General features: G+C 41.2%; 1 protein-coding gene across 2 annotated transcripts in view; it reads right to left on the bottom strand.

Moving 5' to 3' along the window:
• The window catches only part of LOC112220734 (5-hydroxytryptamine receptor 4), a 135,030-nt gene that overhangs the window by 18,238 nt on the left and 94,430 nt on the right, over positions 1–22,362 (bottom strand). For both annotated transcript variants that reach the window (XM_042302892.1, XM_042302893.1), the window contains exon 7: positions 9,221–9,305. In XM_042302892.1, the coding sequence (XP_042158826.1) occupies positions 9,242–9,305 (64 nt within the window). In that variant the 3' untranslated portion in view covers positions 9,221–9,241. The remainder of the gene's footprint in view (positions 1–9,220; positions 9,306–22,362) is intronic.

Genomic DNA, 22,362 nt, shown 5'->3' with positions numbered 1-22,362 from the left:
ATTGTTTTGACACTTAACTAACTTCCAGATGAGCTTCAATGCCATACAACTCTCCTTCCGTGGCCTCCAACTGCTCTTAAATGCACGCTTTTCAATCGATCGCCCCCCGCACCTGCCCCCCCCGTCCAGCATCACTACTCTGGACGGTTCCGACTTAGAATATGTAGATAACTACAAATACCTAGGTGTCTGGTTAGACTAAACTCTCCTTCCAGACTCACAATAAACATCTCCAATCCAAAATTAAATCTAGAATTGGCTTCCTATTTCTCAACAAAGCATCCTTCACTCATGCTGCCAAACATACCCTTGTAAAACTGACCATCCTACCAATCCTCGACTTCGGGGATGTCATTTACAAAATAGCCTCCAACACTACTCAACAAATTGGATGCAGTCTATCACAGTGCCATCCGTTTTGTCACCAAAGCCCCATATTCTACCCACCCTCTCGTTGGCTGGCCCTCGCTTCATACTCGTCGCCAAACCCACTGGCTCAAGGTCATCTACAAATCTGTGCTAGGTAAAGCCCAGTCTTATCTCAGCTCACTCGTCACCATAGCAGCAAACACCCATAGCACATGCTCCAGCAGGTATATCTCACTGGTCACCCCCAAAGCCAATTCTTCCTTTGTCCGCCTCTCCTTCCAGTTCTCTGCTGCCAATGACTGGAACAAACTGCAAAAATCACTAAAGCTGGAGACTTACCTCCCTCACTAGCTTTAAGCACCAGCTGTCAGAGCAGCTCACAGATCACTGCACCTGTACATACTGTAGCTAATCTGTAAATAGCCCATCCAATCTACCTCATCCCCATACTGTATTTATGTATATATCTTGCTCCTTTGCACCCTAGTATCTCTACTTGCACATGCATCTTCTGCACATTCTACCATTCCAGTGTTTAATTGCTATATCGTAATTACTTCGCCACCATGGCCTATTTATTGCCTTACCTCTTATTTAACCCCATTTGCACATGCTGTATATATATTTTACTATAATATTGATTGTATGTTTGTTTATTCTATGTGTAACTGTGTTGTTGTATGTGTCGAACTGCTTTGCTTTATCTTGGCCAGGTCGCATTTGTAAATGAGAACTTGTTCTCAACTAGCCTACCTGGTAAAATAAAGGTAAAATAAATAAATACAAAATAAACAAGAAACAATGTCAATTAGCCTATCAGAAGCATCTGAAGCCATGAAATCATTTTCTGGAATTTTTCAAGCTGTTTAAAGGCACAGTCAATTTAGTGTATGTAAACTTCTGACCCACTGGAATTGGTGAAATAATCTGTCAGCAAACAATTGTTGGAAAAATTACTTGTATCATGCACAAAGTAGATGTCCTAACCAACTTGCCAAAGCTATAGTTTGTTAACAAGAAATTTGTGGAGTGGTTGAAAAACAAGTTTTGATGATTCCAACCTAAAGTGTATGTAAACTTCCAACTTCAACTGTAAGCATTCAGATCCTTTGCTATGAGACTCTAAATTGAATTCAGGTCCGTCCTGTTTCCATTGATCATCCTTGAGCTGTTTCTACAACTTAATTGGAGTCCACCTTTGGTAAATTCAATTGATTGGACATGATTTGGAAATACACACGTCTATGTAAGGTCCCACAGTTGACAATGCATGTCAGGGCAAAATTCATGAGTTTGTAGGAATTGTCCGTAGAACTCAGAGACAGCATTGTGTCTGGGGAAGGGTACCAAAATATTTATGCATCATTAAAGGTCCTCGAGAACACAGTGGCTTCCATCATTCTTAAATGGAAGAAGTTTGGAACCACCAAGACTCAGAGCATTCGGTGGAGAAGGGCCTTGGTCAAGGAGGTGACCAAGAACCCGATCACTGACAGAGCTCCAGAGTTCCTCTGTGGAGATGGGAGAACCTTCTAGAAGAACAAGCATCTCTACAGCACTCCACCAATCAGGCATTTATGGATGAGTGGTCAGACGGAAGTCCCTCCGTAAAGGGCATATGACAGCCAGCTTGGAGTTTGCCAAAAGAAACCTAAAGGACTCATGAGAAACAATAGTCTCTGGTCTGATAAAACCAACATTGAACTCTTTGGCCTGAATGCCAAGTGTGATGTCTGGAGGAAACCAGGGACCATCCCTACTGTGAAGCATGGTGTTGGCAGCATCATGCTGTGGGGATGTTTTTCAGCATCAGAGACTGGGATACTAGTCAGGATCGAGGGAAATAGGAACAGAGCAAACTACAGAGAGATCCTTGATGAAAACCTGCTCCAGGACCTCAGACTGGGGAAAAGGTTCACCCTCCAACAGCACAACGACCCTAAGCACACAGCCAAGACAACACAGGAGTGGCTTAGGGACAAGTCTCTTAATGTTCTTGAGTGGCCCAGCCAGAGCCCAGACTTGAACCCTACCGAACATCTCTGGAGACCTGAAAATAGCTGTGTGGCGAAGCTCCCCATCCAACCTGACAGAACTTGAGAGGATCTGCAGAGAGGAATGGGAGAAACTCCCCAAATACAGGTGTGCCAAGTTTGTAGCGTCATACCCAAGTAGACTCGAGGCTGTAATTGCTGCCAAAGGTGCTTCAACAAAGTACTGAGAAAAGGGTCTGAATACTTATGCAAATGTGATATTTCAGTTTATTTTGAATACATGTGAAAATATTTCTAAAAACCTGTTGCTTTGTCATTATGTGTAGAACTATTTAATCAATTTTAGATTAAGGCTAAAATGTAACAAAATGTGGAGAAAGGGGTCTGAATACTTTCCGAATGCACTATAAGATGCCTATCTGGTCTTTCTTATAGTTTGTGTGGGTTGCCACAGGTGGGAGGAAGGGTGATGTTTTCCACATTCTGTCAAATACATTTTCTGTCATAATTCGAGAATATAAAAATGTGTACGTGGAAATGTACAGTCTAGCAAATATGACAAGTAGGCTAAAGCACTTACACTGCTGTTGACATAAGTGTCACGCGCAGTGAAAAGGTGAAAGTAAAGACAGTCATTTCATTCAACGATCAAATAACAGTTGAGAAGTGCTACTTAGATTCCAGCACAAAGACGGGCGCATGCTTTCAGAACCCATATAATGGCAGACAGACAAATAAATGCTGAAGGTACTTGGTGAAATGCTGAAAACCAGCAGCACTTAGTACTTTAGTCCTCTTACATAACCCTCATACAGCTAATAATAGACATGGATTTTGCTTTCCATACTTTAAAACCCAATAAAAATAAAAGAATTAGGCATGCACGTCTCAATAAATCCACTTGTAAAATGTGTTTTGTATATCAGATTTTAACATTTACCAACCTTGTGTTTTAAACATGCAGTACAGCAAATTACAGTTAGTAACCTTGTATCTATGAGACTTTAAATGTCAGACTACCTGTAACATGTGACCCAAGCACAGCTTTTAAGCTATTTCTCATGTGAAAGGCATTCATTTATCACTTTGTCTTAAAGGGCACAGGCTATTCATATTTAACCACTTACCCTATTCACTACGAACTGAAAAGCATACCAAAGGACAATGTGCAGACGTCTGCTTGGCTGCCTGCGTGAGTGGATCATGGAGCTGGTATTTCAGTACATATGGCAGTACCATTCAAAGAGCTATGACAACCATCATGCTTATAGCTCTGTAAATGGCGCTGCAATCTGCACCATGCAGTCTAGGTGTCATTTGGCAGGGGGAAAAAAAAAAAATCGGTCAAACGCAAAAAAAAAGAAGGTTAAGCAATCACATTATCATGATCAGTCAAGTATCACATGGCTGCGGTCAGCATGTAGAAATATGCAAATAAACCAGTATGCAGATAAACCCCTGTGTCAGAGTAAATTGTCCCCACTTGAACAAAATCATTGAATTAAATATTTTGTATTCACTTTCACCTTTTGGTGTGATGACTCTTGGCTGAATTGTTAAGAAAGTTGTGGAAGTCATTTAACTCATTTTCTACTGTGAAGCTCATTTGTGGTTGGAGAGTCATAGTCCCAATCGGCATTAGAACGTCGTGGCCCCACCGTCTTTGGGGAAAAGAACCTGTGATCACCTTGGCTGGCTCACAGCAAAAAGCACTTTTTTTTGGTCAATTACAAAACTACATATAAGAAAAGTGAAAGATGTCTAAAGATTACATTTCAAAATTGCCTGGTCCCGAGCATTTTCACTACTTCTCTCAAAACGTAATATTGTCAGGCTTCCCTTATACCGTTTCATGACAGTGCTAGCAGCTATGCGAGTGCTAGCTAGCTACTGACCAGAACATTAAGCTAGCCAATACCAACAACACAAACAAACGGACTACACAGCTACGAGTAGTGAGAGGAGTTAAAAACGGACTATACTAAACAAGTTAACATGTTTTCCACACACACAGTAGCTACGCATAGCCTACTTGGACAATGCGTCCCCAACATTTCCCATGCCAAATAACCTGAAGCCACAGGGCTCTCTACGAGGGAGCATTACAAACCGTAGCCTAAAGGCCGGCAGATTGTCATTTCATCTAACCGTCAAAGGGGAATATACGCAGAAGGCTATATATTCGTATCCCATGTGGACCGGTTCATACATAAAACATTCTCCATTCAGGCTGCAAAGGCGTTGATTTCCTCCTTCACTCGATTTAATAGTGAGAAGGCATAAGAAAATTAGTAAAACATCTTTATGGCACACCATTTTCCACCACCATGCTAGAGTGGATAAATGCAAGTCCTGGATGTTGTGCATCTTGTTCAGCCAATCAAGTTGCAGCAGTCTGTTATTTACCCTTGGTCTGAAAACTGTACACAATGTTAGGAAGTTGCATTAGGCCACCATAGCATGGTGGTGGAAAATTGTGTTTCATAAAGAACGTATGAATATTTTCTAGATTTTTTTCCGCCTTCTCGCCATTAAATCAAGTTAAGGAAGATAGACGCCTTTGCAGCCTGAATGGAGAATTGTTTATGTACGAACCGGTCCACGGGGGATACGAATGTATAGCCAGCCGCCTGCATACATTCGCTTTGGACAGTAAAATGAAATGATTCAATGTCACTGGCCTATGAAAACCATAGGACGGGATTTGTGACCTGGTTACATGTACATTGAACAACACAGCAGCTTGTCGGCATGTTTTGTTATTTCTGTATAACAAAAATAATTACAACTAAGTTGTATTTATTTCTGTATAACAAAAATAATTACAACTAAGTTGTATCTCTTACAATGGGCTGCAGGTGGTTAGAGTGTTGGACTAGTAACCGGAAGGTTGCAAGTTCAAACCCCGGAGCTGACAAGGTACAAATCTGTCGTGCTGCGGTTAACCCACTATTCCTAGGCCGTCATTGAAAATAAGAATTTGTTCTTAACTGACTTGCCTAGTTAAAAAGGTAAAAACAATAATAAAAAAAAGTGGGTCAATGGGAAATAATGTTTGTTTCCCTCAATTTGTGGCCGCTGTCAAGGGAAATTCCTTCTTATGTGAATATCGACTCGGAGTGTAGAAAATCACCATGCACATCTTTGTCATTTATATATGTCACATTTGGACACACAACTTTCTGAAGACGTAATGACATGGGTTTGCCTGCGACTACCACTTTGTGTAGCCAGTTAGAAATGTCACTTCTAAAGGCTTTCCCATAAAACTTCCCAAATTAAACGTTAACTGCAAAGTAGGCTTAACTGGCAGAACGATATATCATAATGATTTTCATCAATAGGGGGTCTTTTTATTTCGTGAACTCTGCTATCGCGTATGCAGAAACACCGCCAGTCAAACATCAGTCTCTTGAGCTGCGTAAATGAAATTAAAGGGCAACTATACCGTCCCAAATGTTTATTTTTTATTATTTTCTTCCCTAGACCTCAAAAGTTGTCTCCTGATGTGCATTGTTTTGGCCTTAAAACATACAATTATGTTGTTTTTCTATAAAAAGTGTGATTTTGAGAGTTTGGGCTTTTGGTGTTATTATGGCGAATACATTTATTGGCTGGTAAGAATTCTGAGTGATTGGTTTCCATCTACCTGCAACAGTGGCTGGTGGACCAAAAAGTTAGATTTTTTTTTTGGTTCATAAACCATGTTGTGTTGTTCCAAAATCACGCACGGGCTGGGCATTTGTTTATACCCTGTTTCGTCATGTTACCTCATTAGCTAGCTAACAATCTGGTTACTTTAGCAGCATATCTAAACATTTGGGAGCACAGAAAGGAAAAAGGACAGCTTCTTTAGAAGATGAATGGTCATAGCAGTAAATTAATGACTGATCATGTGCTCACGTACAAACATGATGCTCTTAAAGAGAGTATAGAATTTAATGTAATGCATCTCAATCAGTAGTGTTTTTACACAATGTAGAAACGTAATATTCCACAAATAAATGTCATTTCAATTGCAGTTTTTTGTATCACCATTTTAGCATTTTATAATAAACAAATGTCTTTACAGGGTTAAATATTACTTTGTGTGCTTCAAATGTAGCTAGAATTCATATAAACCCAATATGCTATAGCCCAATCAATTAAAACATATCTATACTGGTGCGCCTAGATTTTATTTTGTGCTTTTTGAGCACCAGTACAGTTATAATGGTTTTAATGTCGAGCCCTGTGTAGACAGAGTAGTAGGGCCATTTTTTTTCCAGGTAGCCTAGTTTCGGTCCAGACTACTGCTGGATCATTGTTGGATAAAATTTGATTTGAACAATTGACCACATCCCTAAATCCCATTCATGCCTCCATGTTGTTAATGTAATGTTTCTCCGACATTTTCCAATTTCAGCTTTTTAGCCATTTTGGTAATGAGAAGGTAAAAGGGGTTGTTTAAGAACCTCATTCTGATGGCATATAAGCAAATAAATGAACTTAACTTGGCTCATCGAAGAGCTACTGCTCTAGATGATGCATCATGGGTAAATACAACTATTTAAATACTGATCGGAGTTCTTACAGGAACTTGAAAAAGTGCTATGTAATGAGAAACATGGCCACAGACATGATTTTCCGTAATAAATATTATAGTTGAATGTACATTTAAACTAGTGTAACATTGTTATTAATGTTGTACATAATACAGTAACATTTTGTGTTTTATTGAAATAAATTAGGTTTTTGCAAAGTAAAATTGTATGAAATGACCTGAGAATTTAACCCGGACAAATTTCGGTAATGAGAATTAAGGGTGAAAATGCCCAAACTTCAAAAGAAAATGCTAAACGTATTTACAATAATACACAGTGCAATTAACTATGCATCTTACTCTTCAGAATGATAGTATATTTTTGCAGATGCATCATGGTTTTGTAACTGTATTATCTACAGACATGGTTAAACCTGGTTTCATGATAATCACCCCTGCTGGTTCTCTGTTCTAACTGATAATTAGGTCTAATTCATTCTTCTTAGACGGGAAGAATGAAAAAAGCATTGGCTTCGAAGACCAGATTTGAATTTGAGGGGCTCTACAGTACGTAATGCTCCTAGCGGGTGGTTTAGAATGTGCTAGTATTCCATCTCCCACAGCTTGTTATCTATAGGGATTCAATGCAAGAACACTTGTCAATACAGTACAGTATAATGGAATAACAATGGAATAACTAATATGCACTATATATGTTGATGTACGTCTATTTTCGAAGTGTGCTGTTCAAGCATGGTGTTCTGTCTTTCTGGGGATCCATTTCTTGACTGATAATGAGAAAACAGTATCGTGCATAGGCTTTCATCGTCAATCATCTCATATTCTGATACTGTAAAGACTGCCATTTAATGAGCCAGTGCTATAACTCTTGGCTATTTATACCATGGTTTCAGATCATCTACAATATTTTATTCCAGAAGCAGAAATAACTAAGTTAAGACATAACAAAACAGTACATCAGGGCTCTGTTCTTCCAACAACAATACCTGTAGAGATTGCAAGGTGAGCCCATATCTCTGCCGAGCGCCTTTCCATGATCCGATCGACTTGTTTCCTCATTTAGTTCTCGAGAGAATGGAGAACATGTGTTTGGAGAAATGTCACAACAGCTGCTGTCCATAAGAATGTATAGAGGGAAGCCACCCGAGGAAGCCTCCTTGCATACTGACTTCGGTCGCCAGCTGTACGGTGTTTCCTCCGACACATTGGTGCAGCTGGCTTCCAGATGAATTGAGTTGTAAGTCAAGAAGCAGTGCGGCTTGGCGTGGTTGTGTTTCGGAGGACGCATGGCTCTCGACCTTTACCTCTCCCCAGTCCGTACAGGAGTGGTAGCGATGAGACAAGACTAACTACCAATTGGATATAACGGAATTGGGGAGAAAAAAGGTGTAAAAAGTACAAAAAAAGTAAAACACTGTACATAAATAAATAAAATAATAATAATTGATAGAGGGCGCACCTCTGATCTTTGCCATTGATCACTTCTGTGATAGCAAAGCCCGCATAGAGGGCTTCATCGTCTATTGGCAATTGTGGGCTCTATACACCGTTATTGGTCCATGTATGTGTGGTCTAACCAGAACTGGTGGCATGAAAAAAAGATTTCGATTTGATTGTACAGATGTTTGGCTAACAGAATATATAATAATAATTCAACAGCCCATATGATACCGCTTGCAGACTAGCACTTGCAGACTAGCACAGGAAAGCAGCGCCACAGATGAAAGGACAAAACCTGAGTAAGTAGCCTATATTTGGTACAGCGCATGCGGCTCACCTTGCTACCTCCTTCCGACAGCCCAACATTTGAGGGTTTTTTCCATGAAAGTAACGCAAAGTAATATATCATTATTATGTAATACGTTACTTTTGTTGAACGTAATAAGTCATATATTAATTATCTAATCCCAACACTGCTTGTAGACTTTATATTACAATCTAATCAAGCAGATAGCGCCCACTGGATTATATCAGAGGTCAGAATTAGATTAACAGGCAAAAAGAGATTAGCAACAAGTCAGGCCTATTCAGCTACTCAACAGGCTCAACAAACAATGTCTGACTGGCCGGTAATGGGAGATCTTTCAAGTTCTCTCAAGACATGGAGAGAACCACACAGAGAAAATACAGAATACGGAAAACAATAATTTCTTAGTTTGTGCAATTGAACATAAAACAATAGAAAATGAAATAGATGCACATCACACACTCTTCACATCAAACATCATGCATGTACCCTGAACTAGCATGTCAGAGAGATTGACAGAGAACACAGAGCAGGTAGAGGGAGTATGGGGGTGTGAAATAGACTCACTTGAGAGGTTGTCAAGCAGCATTAGACAGGAACAGGCCTAGTGTTGCAGAACCAGAGCAGGAGTTTGGAGGCAGAGGAGCAGCCACTGGAGGAGGAGGAGGCGGCACATGGTAGCAAGAGCAGGGGGCAGAAGAAGTCCAGACAGAGGGTGAGAGGCAAGAAGAGGGAGGGAGGGAGGGAGGGAGGGAGGGAGGGAGGGAGGGAGGGAGGGAGGGAGGGAGGGAGGGAGGGAGGGAGGGAGGGAGGGAGGGAGGGAGGGGGAGGGAGGGAGGGAGGGAGGGAGGGAGGGAAAAACAAGGAAGTGGGGGAGAAAGGCAGAGGAGAAGACAAGGGGAGAGAGAGAGAGAAAGAGTGGGGGGAAAATCTGGTTAATCCACACCCAAGTGACTCATTCAGCAGTTACTAACACACAGCTAGTGTACATACAGCCAGATACTTTAGGAGACAGGTCCGCACGCAGGTCACTAAGCTAACATAGGGAATTGTTTTAAGATGGTCATACCATGGATCATTTAGCTATTTAATTTGGAATTTTAAGACCCCTGTAGGTATCCACAGTTTTCTAAAATAAATGATTTGATAAAATATTAAATTAGGCTTTTACTACTATAGCCCATAGAAACACAATGAATAGCAAATCCTTAAATGACAACCGGTACCAGATCAAATTCAGACGAGTCCTGTGACACTTGTGGGGGTCGTAGAGCAAAACTGAGAAAAACATTGCATTCGTGAGAATCTCCCCTATCCATAGTGTTTGTAGAGTCCGAACGGTCGGTTTGGGCTACAGACAGAAGTTGGCACATCGGCAGTACCGGCATCAGACGAGTCCCGTGGGGATTGTGGAGGTCATAGAGCAAATGGAGAACACCATCGTGTTCGTGAGAGTCTCATCTTTAGTTAGTAGGCCAACCTGTTCGGACGCTACAGACATTTTCGTAAGAAGACCGATTTTTGGGATGCCTCCTGGTCTGACAAACAACGCTGTAGCTCTGACACTTTCCACTGCAGATGCAGAAGGCCATCGAGTGGATGTGGTGGATTGAAACCTAGCCCAAGCAAAACAAATTCTCTAGCTTAAACTGACGGATTCAGACTTTTGTTATTATGTTACTTCACGGTGCGTCAATAGACGTAAGGATTTAAGACAAACAGAAAATGCAGCACACCAACATTAAAGTAAATGGAAGAAGTAGTTGTAAAAGTCTATAAAAAAATATCTACAGTGTCTAACAATATAGAGGAAGGTTTGAGATGGCAAAAGGCTCTCGTAAGTAATAAGACAGACAACAAAAGACCCTTAAACCAGGTGAGTCAGACTTGCTCCGTCTTTATATCTGAACTAGAAGTCATGTGTGTGGTTAGCAGCACATACTTAAACCACAAATGATGTACATCATAGTACCCTACTGTTACGTTCCCCAGATTATGTGTTGTAGTTTGTGTATTTGCATGTGTTTATTTCAGGAAATGGCTTCCTGAAATCCCTCAAGCAGCTGATTGGTCGACTCCAGGGCTAATTGGAGAGCTGACCCCGCCCCCTCGTCAAGACACAGCTGTCTCCAATTACCCATTCCTTCTGACGCTATATAAAAGCCAGTGTTCTGTTCAGGAGAAAGATCTTTTTTTTTTTGTAGAGGATTTTGCTAGAGAGAGATTTTGCTAGAGAGAGATTTTGCTAGAGAGAGATTTTGCTAGAGAGAGATTTTGCTAGAGAGAGATTTTGCTAGAGAGAGATTTTGCTAGAGAGAGATTTTGCTAGAGAGAGATTTTGCTAGAGAGAGATTTTGCTAGAGAGAGATTTTGCTAGAGAGAGATTTTGCTAGAGAGAGATTTTGCTAGAGAGAGATTTTGCTAGAGAGAGATTTTGCTGGGAGTTCATTGCTGAGAGTTGGTATGTTTTGTGAGTTTGTTGCTCAGATAGAACTTATTTGATGTCCTTTGTTTCTTAGTTTGTTTGTGAAATTGTTTAATATTCTGTTTCATTTGTTCCCAGGGGGGAAGGGGAAGGCACCTAGGGAGTGCTTAGGCAAGAGGCCCGCGGGCATACATATACCCGTAGCATATTCGCTGTCTAGGCACACTAGGTAAGACCTGGGCGGACCACCCCTTGTATTTTGGTTAGGGCACCAGGTGGTGCTAAATTAGGTAAGTAGTGGGTAGGCAGGTAAGATAGAGGGGAGGGCTTTGAGATTTACTTTCTTTGCTTTGGTTCCGTCCAGCCCCTTTTCCCCATATTACCGTGTAAAGGAATAAAGTCCTTGTAAACGGTACCACATTCTGCTTGTTGTCATTTTTACTCGCACCTACAGTCCATACCTTTTTCGCTTCACAGAAAGTTTAGTTGTAGCAGGGTGTTGCGTTCCCTCTTCATAGAGGCGTGCGTAACACTACAAACTCGTCATCAAGTTCGAGACCCTGGGTCTCGACCCCGTCCTGTGCAGCAGGGTCCTGGACTTTGACGGGACGACCCCAGGTGGTGAGGGTAGGAAACAACATCTCCACCCCGCTGATCCTCAACACTGGGGCCCCACAAGGGCACATTCTCAGCCCTCTCCTGTACTCCCTGTTCACCCATGACTGCGTGGGCCATGCACGCCTCCAACTCAATCATCAAGTTTGCAGACACTACAGTGGTAGGCTTGATTACCAACAACGGCGAGACTGCCTACAAGGAGGTGGTGAGGGCCCTCGGAGTGTGGTGTCAGGAAAATAACCTCACACTCAACAAAACAAAAGGAGACGATCGTGGAGTTCAGGAAACAGCAGAGGGAGCACCCCCCTATCCACATCGATGGGACAGTAGTGGAGAAGGTGGAAAGTTAAGTTCCTTGGCGTACACATCACGGACAAACTGAAATGGTCCACCCACACAGACAGCGTGGTGAAGAAGAACTAAATGAGAAAACAAGTTCATCTCATATGTATATACTGTACTCTATACCATCTACTGCATCTTGCCTATGCCGTTCAGCCATCTCTCATATACATATTCTTATTCATTACTTTACACTTGTGTGTAAGAGGTAGTTGTGAAATTGTTAGATTACTTGTTAGATATTACTGAATGGTCAGAACTAGAAGCACAAGCATTTTGCTACACTCGAATTAGCATCTGCTAACCATGTGAATGTGACCAATACAATTTGATTTAAAGTTCTGAACAAGTCCCGGATCTAGGACATCCCAGGTAGGCACCCATGCCCGCTCCTCGGGGCCGTAGCCCTCCCAGTCCACCAGGTACTGCAGGGTGCCTCAGACCCACAAGCCTCCAACAGACGCCAGACAACGTAGGCCGGGCGAACATCAACAAGTCGAGGGTGCGGAGGGGCAGCTGTGGGTGAAGAGAAGGGACTGGTCCTTACCAGCTTGAGACAGGAGACATGGAAGGATTGACAGACCCTCATAGACCTGGGAAGCTGGAGACGATAGGTGACTGGGGTTGATGAAACTCAGGATCTTGAATGGTCCTATGTAGCGTGGATGGAGCTTCTGCGATAGAAGATCACGGGTGGACAGCCACACCCGTTGACCCGGTCGGAGGAGCCAAAGAGGCCTTCGGTGCTGGTTTGCCTGCTCTGATCCAGGTGCGGAGACATCGTCGAATGAACGCCCGGTTGACAGCACCCCCGCTTCGGCCTCCTGTTCAGGAAACATGGGGGAGGGGAACCGGAACTAACACACGAACAGCGGCAGTCCAGTGGACGAGTTCGGCAGTGTGTTGTGAGCATCCTCTGCCTGGGTGTAGACGAAACAGCGGAGGAACTTCTCAAGCATCTGGTTGGCACATTCGACTGTGGGTGGAACCCCGAGGAGAGATTCCCCGACACCACCGACAGGGAGTAGAAGGCTTTTCAATATTGTGCAACGAACTGGGACCAACGAGATCAGAGACAATGTCCTGGGGAAGTCTGTAGTCAAAAGACATGGGTAATCATGAGATCAGCGGTCTACCTCACTGAGGGCAATTTGGCGATGAAATGGGCTGCCTTGGAAAACCGATCGACAACCACCAGAAGAGTGGTAAGCCCTTGGGATGGGGGTAACCCTGTAATAAAGTCTATGGACAGGTGGGACCAGGACTGGCTGGGTATGGGCAGAGGTTGGAGCAACCCAACCGGTCGCTGTCGTGAGGACTTGCCTTGGGCACAAGTGGAGCAGACCGTAAAGAAGGATCTCACATCCTCAATCATGTTGGGCCACCAGAATTTCCGTCTCAGGAACTCCAGAATCTGATTAACCCCTGGATGCCCAGTTAATTTAGAGGAGTGTCCCATTGTAGTACTTGGGAACGGGCTGATCGCGGAACATAAACATGTTAGTGGGACCCCCGCTGGAGTCAGGTTCTCGGATTTGGGGTTGTTGGACTCAAAACTCCATAACATGGGGCCCACAATGCAGGAGCTGGTGATGATGGGCTCAGAGTCACTCTCCTTGTTAGAGACATTGTGTTGGGGGGATAGGGTGTCTGCTTTCTGATTCTTGGATCTCAGATGATAGGCTACTGTTAAACAACAGAGCCCACCTATCGTGGCGAGCGTTCAACCTCTTGGCTTCTTAAAGGGAGACAAGTTCTTATGGTCCATCCAGATCAGAAATGGATGAGGTGCCCCCTCCAACCAGTGTCTCCACCCATCAAGGGCCCACTTAACTGCCAAGAGTTCCCAGTTGCCTACATCGTAGTTGCGTTCCACTGGTGAGAACCACTTGGAAAGAAAGGCACATGGGTGCAGTTTCTTGTTCCCTTCGTTTTGCTGTGAAAGGACCACCCCTGCTCCAGTGTCTGACGCGTCCACCTCTACCACAAAGGAACGTGTAGAATCAGGATGGACGTACTTAAGTAAACATACCCCAAAAAACTACTTTGGTAGAACTTTAAAGTATCTGTACTACTATTTATATTTTTGACAACTTTTACTTTACTACATTCCTAAAGACAATGATGTACTTTTTAATCCATACATTTTCCCTGACACCCACACGTACTCATTACAATTTGAATGCTTAGCAGGACAGGAAAATGGTCTAATTCGCACACTTATCAAGAGAACATCCCTGGAACATCCCTACTGCCTCTGATCTGGCGGACTCAATAAACACATGCTTCGTTGGTAAATGATGTCTGAGTGTTGGAGTGTGCCCCTGGCTATCTGTAAATAAATAAACTAGAATACGTGGCTGTCTGCTTTGCTTAATGTAAGGAATTTAAAATGTTTTATACTTGTACTTTTGATACTTAAGTATATTTTAGCAATTACATTTACTTTTGATGCTTCTACTCAAGTAGTATTTTACTGGGTAACTTTCACTTTAGTCATTTTCTATGAAGGTATATTTACTTTTACTCGAGTATGACAATTGGGTACTTTTTCCACCACTGCACCCACTAACATGCAAGCTGTTGCTACTCTGTCTATCTTATACTTACATGTAAATATGGTATTGGAACTGAGTTTAATATTTCCTGTATATAGTATGCTTACTTACTTTGTATTTCATATTCTTTACTCTTATTTCTTGTGTTTTTGCTAGTAATAAATTGTTATTGATTAATGCATTGTTGGATTTTGAGTTTACAAGAAAGACATTTCACCGTACTTGTGCATGTGACATTAAAACTTGAAACAAACACCAACCACACTACATGATAAAGGCCCAAAATTTCAGAAACTGACAGATGTTTGTCAGAGCCTACGACCGAGACCCTGTCACACTGAACGAGTGAAGATGTCCGACAATCGTTTTACGACCTGGACATTTTGTCTGGGATGACAAAATCGTGGCATAAGACGGCCTTTCCAGTCTTGACGTGCAGTGCCCATATGCACATGGTACAAGAGATGTGCTTTTTGTGCCTGTAAACCTTGTATGTAGCAACATTGTTTCATTTGATTAAAACAATTAAGTCGTTAGTAGGCTACCCTTACCATACTCTAACAAAAGCTGGTTCAACAGCAATGCATCTGGTGTCCTTATCCTAACCATCCATTAGCCAAGTAGCCTATCTATTAAAGGTTTCTAAATGTTCTACTTGTGAGGCTTTTGCATTATTCACATAGGTCCTGCAGTGCATATTGCATTCGGCTTGTATCCATCCCCATTTTCAAAGACTGCCTCTTGGCCGGTTACCAAAGACGAGCACATCTAAACATATTACAAATATATAGTCCTATAATGTAATATCAACGGTATGTCTCGGCTATGTCTGCTTATTGAGAACGTGCCTCACACATATAATACACTTCACAGGAGCCTAGTATTTTTTTATTCGAGGATATGTGCAATGCGTAAAGGTCTATACTTGTTGGCATGATGATGTTTAATGTCATGAGTCTTGTCCTGGAGGCATAACTGAGCGATTTCCTCTTAGATAGGCCAGCTGTAAAGTCAAAATTGGCTATATTGTAAAAATGTATGAAAACAAATATTTGATTTTTGGTCTTAATTTAAGGTTAGGCATTAGGGTTAGCTGTGTGGTAAAGTTTAGGGTTAAGGTTAGGTTTAAAATCAGATTTTATGACTTTATGGCTGTGCGCCAATTAACGACCACTGTGTAGAGCTGCCTCCAGAACAAGATTCATGATGAAAAACGTTAACCTGCTACTCGTTAAAACCAATTACAAGAATGTTGACTGTCAACACTCCAAACATATTGAGCAAACACTGGATGTTTATTTTTTACTCTTGCTATCACACGTCACTGTAGCCTATGCTATTTAATAAACTGTAGAATCAATCTACAATGGACTAGGATGGGAAATTCCGTTAGCCCCAGCCAAATTGGAGTTGATGACAATGCAAAGACCGTCATTAACCTACAGAACTTGAGACGAACACATGTAGTATTAAGCCATTGATTAGCCAGTGAGTGGTCGACCTTGTCACGCCTACAACTTGTTTATTAATCAAAACCCAGCCCTTTCCTATTGTGCTCTTAATTCCATCCGTTTCAATAGCAAACATATTTTTGACACACCCCCGGACCTACAGCGCTACCACCAGCCCTTAGATTTACAATGGAGTTAGGTTTGTTAGAATAGAGCCTACGGTCTAAAGAATATCACGCGCATGACCTCTTTCGATATGAGCCTTTCCCAGTCAGGAACATGGCCAAGTCCTCAGATAACCTTACATACATTGATTGATGTTCCTCAACCATGATATGGTAATTGATGAAGGTCCTTGGATAAACTTACAAACGTTCAGTATTGATTGATGTTATGGTAAGGAGAAATTAGGTTTATTATAACTGTCACGACTTCCGCCGAAGTCGGCTCCTCTCCTTGTTCGGCGACGTTCGGCAGTCGACTTCACCGTCTTTCTAGCCATAGCCACTCCATTTATATTGTCTTGTTTTGCACAGTTGGTTTACATTCCCCAATTACACTGAATGTATTTATTCCTCTGCCCCCCCCCTCACGTCTTTGTGTGATACTGTTTGTGTGTTACGTGTTTTTGTAACGCGCCAGGCTGGCGTTCGTTATTTCACGAAGCTTGATTGTATTGTCAAACATTCATGTTCTGTGACCGTTTTTGCGCGCTTTACACTTTGCCTTGTCGGCTGGAGGTTTTTGACACAGCTGCATCCGTGTGTAATCTTCCTCCTGAGGATATAAAGTGTGCGCCTGTCCACAATTCTCTGCTCTCCTGCACCCGACTTCACCACCAGTACGCACACGCCTGACAATAACTCTTGATGCAGAAATCTCACTCAGAAATCCAGATGCTTTAAACATTACCTTTAGCACATAAATACTGAATCAGAAAACGTGTTGTTTCGTTTGTGATCATAATGTAATGTCTATGCGATTCTGGTGCCAGTTGACAATGTCATATTCCTGTCAAGGTATTTACAGCTGCCACGGCCACTTCCGGTTTCTTTCTGTTTATTTTCTGCAGACAAAACAGACACTCTCCACGCTGTCCAGACACTGTCTGGTCATAACCTGACACATACACCGACTGTTTATGTGGCATTGTTTCAAAGCCATTCCACCAGAACCAATGCAGACTGAGTGAGTATAGGAAGTATTACAAATTACATACAATATGCTGCTCAGTGTCGTATGTGCTACCTGATTGAGCTGTTAAGCAATCTGTGAAATTGAGGTCAAATACCCCGGGGAGGGGGGCGACACTGCATCTGGAAGAGACTTCTAACCCAGATATATATATATATATATTATATCCAATACCATAGCTTACAGTATACAGTACATTAGGGAAGACAGTATATCTAATATCTGTTTAAAATATGTCTATGTTATTTGATAGACTGCTTGGTATTCAATATGACCGGAGTGCAAGGGCATTTGATCATTCTAAACAGAGTGGGTTTAAAACCCACACCACAGTGAAACTGATCTGCAATGCCACCCGGTGCTCACTAGCAGCGCCCACGTCCCCCCCAGAATAACGCTAAGCTTAGGGGTGAGCTTTCATTGCTGTAGCATTGTAGATTGTGAGGAAGCAAGATGTAGGCCCAGACTGGGCTTTGCTGGCTCTGCTCTCTCAACTGCCCCATATATCTTCCCTATTAGCCCTGGAGCATAAAACTGCTGTTGGTTCAGGATGTGGCACCATGGTGTGGTGTGGTTTATCTCCTCTTCACGCGTTCTCCCTACTCTCACTTTGGCCAAGGATTAGTTTCTACCACAATCACGCAATAACCGCTCTTCTACCTCACACATATAAATAAAGGAGCAGGTCAAAGACGAGGCCTTGTTCGAGGTAAGACACCTTGCGGGAGTGTAGACTGAATAATGCATCAAAACCTTTGTTCCAGGTCTGAAAAACAGCAACCCTTTCAGTTTTATATATTTATAATAGCCTAAACGTGGGCAGATTATAATTTATTTTTAACAAAAATGATGTACCAACATCCTTAGAGCTTTGAAGTATGTATAGGGGTCAATACTGAGAGGCAAGGGAAACGGACAGTATGTCAGTACCATCTTTGAAACATAGTCTTTTAAAGTGTGAAAAAAGTAACATTTTAATCTCTCAAGAGCTGTCCCTGTGATGAAAGTCTAATGTGTTTACACAATCACAAAATCCCTCCAACAACTCCCTTTTGAAGTGGATTTTGTAATGGTGGAAATTGTAAGTAGCAAAACGTCATAAAACGATTGAGTTTCCCTATTAAGTCAAAGCTTAACTTAAAATGTAAATCATAATAGATGTACATTTATAGCACACTGAGGGGAGCCAGGGAGCATGAACCAACACAAATAGTGGCTGCTTGCGCCTCAGACAGGATGACTGTCTGGCCTGGCCTCTGTCTCCATACTCACTTGACATAACTTAGAAATATGGCTCCTCGGAGAATAACACGACTACTAGGCCTACGGGGTGAGGACGTGGTAAGTTAAAGGCTCAGTAGACTCTGGAGAAAACATTATGAATGTTATTAGTTGTGCTTGGGCAGTAATAAAATTACAATATATCACATAAAACAACAGTCTGATACTATCAATGGCTTTAGGGTTCTGTGTTTTCCCATTAAAACCGTAACAGGCTATTATGCACATAGCACATTATCAGATTGCAGATATCAGCATTAATACTGAACAAATGATTTCTTACAATACAACGCATTTTGTAACATGTATGATTATATTGCCAGAAATCTAATATGCTTGTAATGTTGCTGTAGATTTGAGATAGACAATGGGTCAGCTGAATAACCGGGTGCAATTTCATCTGCTTTTACTCAGGAGTCAAAAAGGCCTGTCTCTACTACTCTGAAGGTCAAGGCTTCACATCCCTGCATTTCCCGATTTGTTTACATACAATTGACTGGAACTGCATCAGGCGTGACTGCTTGAATAGAAAGAAGGGAAGAATTAAAGGAAGCTGTGTGATCTTGTGGTTAGGAGTCAGGTGAGGTTGGAGCATGCTGAGAGAGAAGGGCGACTAGGAGGAGAGATGTGCCCCGTTCATTCTGCGGTAGATAAGAATCTGACCCCTACATCTGGGTACATGTCAGCTCCTGTGAGCATCACACCAACCAGTGTTTAACCCCATGCGTCCCAGAAGAGAGAAACTGATGACTCTCGAACAGGTCATGAAAGATTAGACCACTGGCATTTATTGCTGTCATTTATTGCTTCACTTTTTCTCTCATTTACTCATAAAAGAGTGTTTTTTGCATCCCTTTGATATTTTAAGTAGAAATTGTGCACCAATATTGAATTTTAAAAGCCTGATATATTAAATGAAGTGCCCTTTAATATAGACAAATGTACTGTAGAATTCAACGAAACAGATTTTTTTATATGAATAAAGGGCTTGCTAAATATAGAGCCAAAATTCTGCATTTTGACATGTTCCCAACCCTGTGCCCACTTCTAGGTACAGTTGCAACATTCCAGGGGCCTCATTTATCAATCATGCGTAGGCACACATCTGTATGTAAACCAAGTGTGGGATCATTTCCACGCAAAGTGTGAGATTTATCAATGTGAACACTTGCTTGAGAGTGTGCGTAAATCTAACCACACAATTGTACGCACAGTGCCAAGTGGTGGAATATGGGAACTGCTTGTCAATCTTAGAATGGGGAAAATATATGTTGAAAATGTATGCAATTGTGAGTAATAATTAAATCATTTTTTGATTGAATTGTATTTTCATTATGAATTCATGCATATCTTGATAGGCTATATATCATTTGACCACATCAATGCATTTGTTACGATAATAATCCATATAAAGTACAGTAATCTGTGAAATTAGAGGCACGTGTGAAAGTAAAACCATTTTAGAAATACTATAAAAGACTGAGATAATGGGAAATGGAATAAGAGATGGCTCATCTTGCTCTGTTGGAAGATTTGGCACAAGCTGCAGTTCTCAGAAAGCACATTTTTGCAAACCAATCTTATAGGATCTTTACGAGAATTGAAGACCTACTTTAGAAAGGTAAACACATGCCATTCCGATACACATCAAAGTGCTATCCACCCTTGGGGTTTTGGGCACTTTTCAGTGGGAGCTTACGGATTGCAACAGCAATGTTGGCCAGTACGCCTATATGATGGACCTGTTGAGGATGGATGGCATATTGGTGCGTGCTGCCTACTCATCTGAAGTATATTTGCCATTGCTAAAGCAACTTGAAATGTCCTAATGGTCCTGTCTTTGTAGCTTTTTTTTTTTTTTTTTTTTTTACTGTCAAACCACAACTGACTGAGCCAAATAAAACCCTTTGGTTGTACTCAATTTCTGACACTAGCATCTCTATTTCAGTCCCATAAACATTTGACATAGAATTTCATGGTATGGCATTGTATATTCCACACAGGCTTTAAAGATATGATTTTGAGCATATATGGTTAAATAGGGGTGTTTCGAAATGCTAGTAGCCAGTGGTGTAAAGTACTTAATTAAGAATCGACCCCTTTTAAAAAATATGTTTTGCCTAAAATGACATACCCAAATCTAACTGCCTCTAGCTCAGGCCCTGAAGCAAGGATATGCATATTCTTGATACCATTTCAAAGGAAACACTTTGACGTTTGTGGAAATGTGAAAGGAATGTAGGATAATATAACACATTAGATCTGGTAAAAGATAATACAAAGATAAAAACTTCATTTTTTTGTACCATCATCTTTGAACTGCAAGTGAAGGCCATAATGTATTATTCCATCCTAGATGCAATTTAGATTGTGGCCACTAGATGGCAGCAGTGTATGTGCAACGTTTTAGAATGATCCAATGAAGCATTACATGTCTGTTTAAAATGGTGTGTCTAGACTGCCCAAATGTGCCTAATTGGTTTATTAATAACTTTAAGTTCAAAACTGTGCACTCTGCTCAAACAATAGCATGGTATTATTTCACTCTAATAGCTACTCTAAATTGGACAGTGCAGTTAGATTAACAAGAATTGAAGCTTTCTGCCAATATCAGATATGTCTATGTCCTGGGAAATGTTCTTGTTACTTACAAGCTCATGCTAATCGTATTAGCCTACGTTAGCTCAACCGTTCCACGGGTGGGACACCGATCTGTAGAGATCCTTAAGATTAAGTAGAAATACTTGAAAGTACTACTTAAGTAGCTTTTTGGGGTCTGTTCTTTACTTTACTAATTATATTTGACAACTTTTACTCCACTACATTCTTAAAGAAAATCATGTACTTTTTACCCTATACATTTTCCCTGACACCCAGAAGTACTCATTACATGTTGCATGCTTAGCAGGACAGTAAAATGGTCTAATTTACACACTTATCAAGAGAACACACCTGGTCATCCCTAATGTCTCTGATCTGGCGGACTTAATAAACACAAATGCTTAGTTTGTAAATTATGTCAGAGTGTTGGAGTGTGCTGCTAGCAATCCGTAAATTAAAAAAAACAAGTAAATCGTCCCATCTGGTTTGCTTAATATAAGGAATTTGATGTGATTTACATTTACTTTTGATACTTAAGTATATTTAAAACCAAATACTTTTAGACTTACTGAAGTAGTATTTTACTGTGCGAATGTTCTATTATGGTATCTTTACTTTTACTCAAGTATGAGAATTGGGTACTTTTTCAACCACTGCTTAGTAGCCAAGGTCATGCATGAGCACTACGCCTGAAAACAATTTATATTTTTATCAATGGTTATATCCTACCGGTGTGCGTATGACGCTCGTAGGACTGTTAGATAAATCACACCTTTTCTATGTGTACAAATATTCTAAATTAAGTAGAATTTTAGAATAGTTTCCATTCAATAATGACAAATAAGGCTTTCAATAAATTCCCTGGTTTTGCACAAAAACCCAGTTGGAGGGTTCCCAGAATCAGAGTTTGTGGAATTCTGCAACCCTACTTATTAGGGAGATTTCAACCCACTTAATCAAAAACATTTCAGAGTTTCAACATGATTGTAAAGCCCTAGCTATTTTGGTGCTTGACCCAATTAATTTCTGAAGATGATTTATTTCATTTGATTAGTGTTCAATTATGTCTGTCCCTCATTTTAAGCTGAACTCTGTTACTATACGTCAACTGAACTCTCGTTTTAAAATGGTGAAACGATTCCTTTAAAAAAAAAAATCGAAAGAAAGACATATGATAGTCTAATCATAGTGTAAAATTAAGTGAGCTGGTTCTAGTCTTTTTGGCCATTTTGGCCTGGT

This window comes from Oncorhynchus tshawytscha, linkage group LG21, assembly GCF_018296145.1.
Source record: "Oncorhynchus tshawytscha isolate Ot180627B linkage group LG21, Otsh_v2.0, whole genome shotgun sequence".
NCBI lineage: Eukaryota > Metazoa > Chordata > Actinopteri > Salmoniformes > Salmonidae > Oncorhynchus > Oncorhynchus tshawytscha.
Note: the sequence above shows the minus strand (reverse complement) of the source record. Positions and strands in the feature narration are given on the sequence as shown.